This window comes from Oryzias melastigma, linkage group LG7 (genome assembly GCF_002922805.2).
Source record: "Oryzias melastigma strain HK-1 linkage group LG7, ASM292280v2, whole genome shotgun sequence".
Lineage (NCBI taxonomy): Eukaryota > Metazoa > Chordata > Actinopteri > Beloniformes > Adrianichthyidae > Oryzias > Oryzias melastigma.
Window position 1 is genome coordinate 1,582,597 of NC_050518.1, and position 7,881 is coordinate 1,590,477.

Consider the following 7,881-nt stretch of genomic DNA (forward strand, 5'->3'; position numbering starts at 1 on the left):
GGCTTCATCACAAGAGGATCCCACATATAAAGACATAAAACAGATCAAATCAAACAGGTAAAAAAAAGATAAATACATACAAATTTGAACCAAAAGCCAGATCCAAAAGGTCTTCTTTATAAACATGGACAGTTTCTGAGGCGCTCTGGGAGGCTGTTCCACAGGCGAGGCCTATAATAACTGACTGAGGCCTCGCTGTAAGTTCTGGCTCTAACTTTAGAAATTCCTAAAAGGCCTGCACCACGGCCCATGCTGTAAAATGATTTCAGAGAAATAGGATTGCCTTAGACCATAAAAACATTTATAAACAAATCAATCTTAAAGTTCCAATCAGTACCAATACAACACCATAGAGGAAAAAACAACCAAACATACTTTGTTATTAAGAAGCACAATTAAAAAATTAGAAAATAAACTGAAGTAACCTATGGAGAGAAAAAAAACTCACCCTGATTTGTGCATTAGTAATTCTTGATTTGTGCACATAACTTTGGATTTTTGCGTGTGTAAATCTTAATATTAATAATTCTTGAAGTGAGAAAATGTGAAGTTTCACCAGATAATCTTCACAATCCAAATTCAAAGCGGCTGATAAGAAAACTCTGATGACCCAGAATTCTAGCAGCATTTAAATGTATCACTTACAAATAAATCACGTAGACGTGAAAAGAGTTTCACCTCAGATTTGTGCGTAAATGTGGTTTTGTGTGTGCGCAATAGGTGGTTTGTATGTACTTTTTAAAGATTTGTGTTAGTTTCAAGCTGTTTTAATTCTAAGTTGTGCATGTGTAATTTGGAAGTTGTATTTTTTTTCATTTCATTATTTTTGTACTTTTGCACAAAATTATGCACGCACAAATCCAAACTTACACACAAATCAAGAATTTTGCACATACAAATCCAAAGTTATTCACACAAATCAAGAACTATGTACACACAAATCCAAAGTTACGGATAGATTAAGAATTTCGCTTGCACAATTTCAAAGTTATGTGGACAAATTAAGAATTACGCACGCACAAATCGAGTGAGTCTATTTTCTCTCCACAATAACCTTGTTTTTGTGCTATGTTCATCCATATTTGCATTAGGAAATGGCAGTTTTTGCAGGTTTGAGGCTTAGATGTCATTCAAATGTCTGACACTGCTCTGAAAAAATACAAAAGTTTTATCAACTGTAAGCAACTTTTTTTAAGGTCAAAAGAAGAGAAATCAGGATCACATCTGTTTGTGTATAACACATTTAATCTCCTGTCTCTTCTGCTTCGTACATCAGGGACACAAGATTGTAGAAATGAGAACATGCCAGGGAACAGATTAGGTTCAGACCTGTCTCTTCCTCCAGATATGTTCCGCCTTTCAAACTGTTAAATGCTGACAGAATCACAGAGGAAGATGTGTCATGTTTACTATCCTAACAGTTAACATAACCTTTTCATCAAAATTATTGCTGACCCAGATTTCTTGGGCTTATCATTCTTTATTAAGTGTTAAATCTCTGCCTTAGTCAGCTTATGCAGAGCTTCTGTCTGTCTTTAAATGTGTTTGTAAAACTAAAAACAACGTATTATTCTAAAGTTCATCAAATGCAGAGGGAAAATAAAAGTTAGAACTTAAAACGTGAAGGAAACTTTGACATCACATCAGCGTGAAGCTTATTTATACGGCTCCATCACGAGACCAGTAAATAATGTTTGATTTAATGAAAATGTGACTGATGGTTTAACATCACAGTTTGCTTCAGAAGTGAGCAATTCACCACATTATACCAGGTATGTCCGTTATTTGAAGAAAGGCAAAGTGTTCTTGGGAGCAGCTTAACGACGGCCGTCTTACTTTCAGTGGGTGGCAAGTCAGAATTTTTTTAATCATCAGTTGAATGAGAGGAAAAACTCATACATCTTTGTTTGAAAAATAACTTCACTTTCTAGATGATTGCAACTTCTACAAAATCCTATCGGTGTCCCAATCCTTGTGGATTCAAATGGAGATCTCATCTAATTTCCTCTAAACACTAAAAGTAAGGAGTAACTTCTTTATTTTAGTGAAATTATTTAACCCTCACTACTATTTAGGACAGATTAATATTTATTTAATCCTCGAGAAACCACAGTGTCAAATTTGGCCACTGATTTTTCTGCTTTAACTTTTTTCAGAATTGTATTTGCTTGTTTTTCATTTATTTATTTACATTTTTTGGTCGCAGTTAACTGCTCCTACTCAAGACAAACAAAAAAAAAGGTAAAATTAACATTAAAAGCCAGATGGCTTTTAAATGGACAAACGGCCAGGATAAATGGATACTGTTTTTGAAATGTAAACGTGAATATCACTTATCATAGGGATCATATTGACAGACATTATTTCATGGTTATAATGGCAAAATTAAATCAAACTGTCAGAACATCAGCTGGTAGTCTATCAGAACAACAATCATAAATAAATTGATTCAAGCTAGTTTAAACATTATTTAAATTAAGAAACAGCACAATTTCAGAGGAAACCAATCACATTTAAAAATAAAATATTCATGATTGATTTTAAGGTTCAAACCCATTGTTGCCATCTAAATCATACATTTCCTAAAAAAAAATGCTTTTCTTTTTTCTTTAGTTCAAATTAAGGCTCAGCATGACTTTCTCCACAAAAAACGTTAATTTTTAGATGACAGTGAAATAATTTTAAAATTAAAAAAATAATAAATGAACAGTAACTTCCACTTAAAATTAACTTGGTTGAACTCTGACATTGTGTCTCTCACGAGAATATATCTATGAAAATGTTTTGATTTTATCTGATGTGAACTTTACGTTTGTGTCTGTGTATATTTGTTTAAAGGAGCCAAATCATGATTTTTTCTTAAGTCTTTCAGAGTAAACTATATCTGCATATATGATCATATAATTCCTTTGGAACGCACCAAAACAAATTATGAAATGTGATTTATTTTTATGAACGCTTTTCATTGTAAAATGACTATGAGGCTCTGCCTTTCACTGCTTGAGGGCGCCGCCCATTTCATGACGTCAACCTAGAGGCATCCAATTCAGCATGTCACCCATGAAAAAAAAACTTAAAGAAAAAAAAAAATATGTATATATATATATATATATATTGATATATGTACCGTGCTGGCTAGGCGTTTATCTGCAAAACTTTAAACAGATGGTGATGCTAATGGGATCATTTTGCTGTGAAATTCAGTTGAAATATGGAGACAACCCCAGATGAACATTTCAGGATTTAATTGAAATGATGAGAACATTGTTCTGATCAGCACACTGGCTGTGAATGTTTTATTTTTATTAATTTCTGTATTAAACAAAATCCTTTTCACGCACATCTTTCTATCCTTTGCTTAATCCGAATTCAAACCAGTTCTCCCAATTTGTCGCTTGCTTTCTCCACCAGGAAATAGTCTTCCCCCTTTCTCCTGCCATCTTCCTAATATCCCGTCTGCTTGCCTCATTCTCGGATACGTTCAGGATCCATCCCAACACGTCGTGCAGATTCCTCACCAGAAGTTTGAACTCTGTTTCTTTGCCATCGCTACACGGGCTCCCAACACAGTCAGCCAGCGTAGTTTTTATACGTGTTTGGCCTGCAAGATCGGTACGGGGACTTGCGACTTGATGCGATTGGTCCAGACCATCGCACCGCCATCACGTGACATAGAATGTGACAGACATGCGGCATTAATGCATTGAGTCTATCAGAGAGAAGAACTGAGAAGGTCCAAACAAACACGGCAAGAATCCCAAAAGGGGAAGCGATGTTTTGCAATCAACCATGACAACAAAATAATCTGATTGAAAGGAATCATCCCAGGATAGTAATCACTTTTTAATAGAGATAAATCAAGCTGGGAGCATCAAGTGTGTGTTAAAGTTGGGTCTAGCAAGTAGCATGCAAGTGTGGATCATCGCTGATGCATAAAACTATATATATTAATGATTTAAAACAAGGCTGATGTTATCTGCAGAACTGGAAGGTGATGGTCCATCAAACACCCTCCACAGTCAACTAAAGGTCACATCCACATCTGTGACCACTTCCTGCCAGCTGGTCTATTTTGCAGCTAAAGGCTGAATACAGTAAGACAAAACATCACAAAAAAGAGGCATCATTTCTGGCTCAGATTTATTGGAATAATCATCTTCATTAAATGTTTTAACTGATTTCATTCATAAGTTGCTGGTGATTTTGAAACCCTTCATTGGAACATTTAAGCAGCAACTGGCCCATCCGGGGGAGGGATATCTGCAGATGGATCTGCAAGAACAAAATACACTTCAGGTCATCCTCTAAAACATTGTTATGGGTTATGAGTGGTAAAAGTTATGAAAATTAAATGACAGTTGATGGGTGCAGCTAAGAAAAATATATACGGAAATATGTATGGATGCATATGTATGCTAATGTATGAGTAGTTTGGAGAAAAATTGGTTACTTACAAACGCAAACATAAGCCGTCTCAATATACTTATAAGTGCCATAACAGGGGTCTCCAAAGACCGAGTTGCTGGCTGGAACGGTGCAGCTCTCCAATCCATTACAGCTGTGGATACAAAGGGATAAATATATATGTATATATATAAACAGCTATTCTTTAATGAACTGAAAAGAAAAGAATGGAAATTTTGTCTAAACAAAACTGCTATTAGTTAATAAATCCTTATACCTTTTTAACATTGAAACTCCAGTGTTTTTGTTCTTTGATTTATTGTATTTTTTCAAGCGTTTGCACGATAATTCCAGCAGATTTTGAAGGAGAAAAGCATCTCAAAGAGCATGAATAGAGTTTGGGATCATCAAGAATCTGATTCTTTTTGTTCAAAATAACTACTAAAAGCAGTTTCACCTGGTTTGGGTGTTTACCTGTGGTCCTGTTTGTGTACTTCAAATCTGACTAGTTTAACTCTTTAACACCTGAGGCGTCATCGGTGACGCTTAAACACTAAATCTTTAACATACTGTAACTTTTCAAGCAGCGCACCGATTGGGTGACAGGGAAAGGCTTCTGATTGGTTGATTTATTGAGGAGCAAAAGAAATAAACTAGTAACTTTGTTTTTGTCGTTCGTTGTAGATTAATGCTCGTATGAAGTTTCACAAAGTGTTTTTACAGATGAACAATTTCTTTTCCACAGATACATAATCCTTTTACAAACAACTTTTTTTTACAAATGGACAATACTTTTGAAACACATCTAACTTCATAGTTTTAATCTTTGCATTTTTCATAATGCAAAACAGTGGTTTTGCATAACAAAGATGCTGTACAAATATATAAATATTTCTACAATTATCCATTTTAGTTTTTTTTTTAAGACTAGTTGTTGAATGAAACATTTTTTTTATATTATGTTCTTCACAAACTAATCAGTCCATAACCGTTTAAATCAACGCCACACACATCCAGCTCTCACCTTTGAGCGACCAAGTCTGTTGGATTAGCGCACTGCGTGTTTTCAAGCACAGCTGGCTGTTGGCCTTCAGTGCAGATGGTCTCGTCACGCCGTCCATAGTAAGCACCGTAGACATAAATAACACACCCTGGAGCTGAAACAGAAACATTTTAATGAATAAAGTCATGATAAATAATAAAGTCAATAGTTGAATATTGAAGAAGTGTGTGTATTCTTACTGCAGCTCAGTTGTGCTTCATCATCTTCGCATGCAATGACGTGAACTGTCAAATGAGTCAACATCCAATGTTTCATTAGATTTCACTCTAGAGGAGGATGTACAATTCTGCTTTTTTCAAACAAGAGACTTACTTGATGGTAAACAGTCAAAGTTGGTCTGTAAATATTTGTAGGTTCCTTGACAGGGATCAGAAGTGAGAATATCATTCATGTCGATCTCACAGCTTGTCCTCAAGTCACACCTGAGATGATGATAAAAGAATGAAAGTGCAAATACAAAATTATACCAAAGACTGAGTTCCGTTTGTGTTCATCTCCATAGACGCCTAGAGACTTGCAGGTCTAAGAGCCGACCATGAAGCTTCTTTAAAACATTTTAGAAGAAGTTGTACCTGCTTTTGATGAAATCGTCAACCCCACTTAGAGAGCACATTGTGTTAGTGAGCTGCGAAGTAGGTCTGTCTTCACTGCAGGTGTACATGTTTGCACGCCCATAGAAGGCTGACTGTATGTTGATCACTCCGTTTGCTGTTTCACAACAGAGAAACAAAAGGATAGCTATAAGAATCATGTTTAAATCAAATGTTTTACTTTAAGTAAATTAGATAAGAGCAGCACAAATCAAAGCCATTGTGAGAAGTTGCATTTTTTACTGTTAAAATGAAAAGTTCTAAATTAAAAGCATTGATTAAAAATGTTCAGAAATATCAGTCTCACCACATGCCAACGTGTGGGTGCTTCCAGTCTCGCAGGTTATTACAGTTACAGCAGAAACAGCTGAAAATAGACAGATATCTTAGGTGAGGAAAAAATGTATTTACTGGATGTAGAATTTAATTCAATCGTCTGATTATTTACCTGATGCCATAAACAAGCAGATAACGACAAACACTGAAAGATATGAACAGGTTATGTCATTTAAATGGAATCTTAATGTTATCGAAGTGTTGTAAATTTTACAGTTTATTTCTCATTTTTTACTCGGAGCATTTCTGATTTAAATTCAACTAAAATAGTAGCATAAATAGCCATATTTAACCTAACCCAAAATAAATAAATGCATTTCTTTTAGCCATAAATCTTTGATCCACTTACACATTGTGGTGCTGTGTCTGAAGTCCAGTGTGGTTTCTGAAGATCGAATGTTGCTGGAATCAGAGAGGTTCTTGTATTTATACTGGAAGAGAGATAAGACACAAGGAAATATGCATGAGAGCTTAAAATTGATGATGTCAAAGTTTTTATTGACATCTGTACTGCTGACAAAAGATGACTGTGACAAATCTATTCTGAGCTCATCTGTTGTTTTTGGAAATTTTGCTGTAATTGTGATGTTTAAAACAGTTCTGTCTTTCTTTATCTTCTGTTTGTCATCGGTTTTGTGCACCACAAAGTTGAAGAGACACAGCAGTACAGAACAAGATTTGTTCGTAACAGTCTTTTCATGGTTCAGATTTTTAGGAAAAAATTGCACACACACAAAAAAAGGAACAATTACAATATGGCTAAAATACTGAAAATTAAAACCTGTCTTATTTGAAGTGTATGAAACTGCTTTATGAAGCTCTGAACTGAGGTAGTCACACGTTTAGGGCTCACCAGGACGGCAGCTTTCAATAAGAGATCATCCCAAATTTGACATTTCATGGAGTAAATCGAGGACCTGATTAGAGAAGAGGAGCTCCTGTTTAGTGATGTAAAGCATCACAAAAGGTGTAGTGTCCCGAGGGGTTCTCCATTTAAATCTGTATAAACTCTTTTATATGATAATCACTCAAACATAATACAAATAAAGTTTAACCTCAAACAAAAAAAAGGGTTTATACAAGAGATCTGCAACCTGCGTCTCCAGAGCCACATGTGGCTCTTTTACCCCTCCATTGTGGCTTTTGGTCAAAATATTTTAAAAAATCTTTAAAAGAAACTGCAAAGGATTAAGTAAGCAAGTAGTAAACTAAAAAAAAAATAGTAAATTAACTTGAATTTTATTCAACTCATTCACAAACATTTTAAGCCCAGTATAAATCATTCAACGATTATCCTAACATTAATAGCTGTATTTCTTAATCAACCCATCAATCCTTTGTAGTCTATCAATATCATTCTGACACATTTGGACTTCAGTTTTAGCTTCATTTATCACAGAAATCAATTTATTCTCAGTAACCAGAATTAAAATCACATTAAGTTATAAACCACTCGATTATAAAGCAGTTTTTTTAAACAAATTCAAG

General features: G+C 34.8%; 1 protein-coding gene across 1 annotated transcript in view; it reads right to left on the reverse strand.

Moving 5' to 3' along the window:
- LOC112159784 (L-rhamnose-binding lectin CSL1) overlaps positions 1–6,846 on the reverse strand; it is a 17,450-nt gene extending 10,604 nt beyond the window's left edge. Inside the window, exons 1-9 of the mRNA XM_024294061.2 lie at positions 6,743–6,846; positions 6,506–6,538; positions 6,365–6,424; positions 6,040–6,175; positions 5,780–5,889; positions 5,647–5,691; positions 5,429–5,561; positions 4,455–4,558; positions 4,232–4,272 (exon numbers count right to left, since the gene is read on the reverse strand). Coding sequence (XP_024149829.1) covers positions 4,232–4,272; positions 4,455–4,558; positions 5,429–5,561; positions 5,647–5,691; positions 5,780–5,889; positions 6,040–6,175; positions 6,365–6,424; positions 6,506–6,538; positions 6,743–6,746 — 666 coding nt within the window. The 5' untranslated portion in view covers positions 6,747–6,846. The remainder of the gene's footprint in view (positions 1–4,231; positions 4,273–4,454; positions 4,559–5,428; positions 5,562–5,646; positions 5,692–5,779; positions 5,890–6,039; positions 6,176–6,364; positions 6,425–6,505; positions 6,539–6,742) is intronic.
- Positions 6,847–7,881: the final 1,035 nt, after the last annotated feature.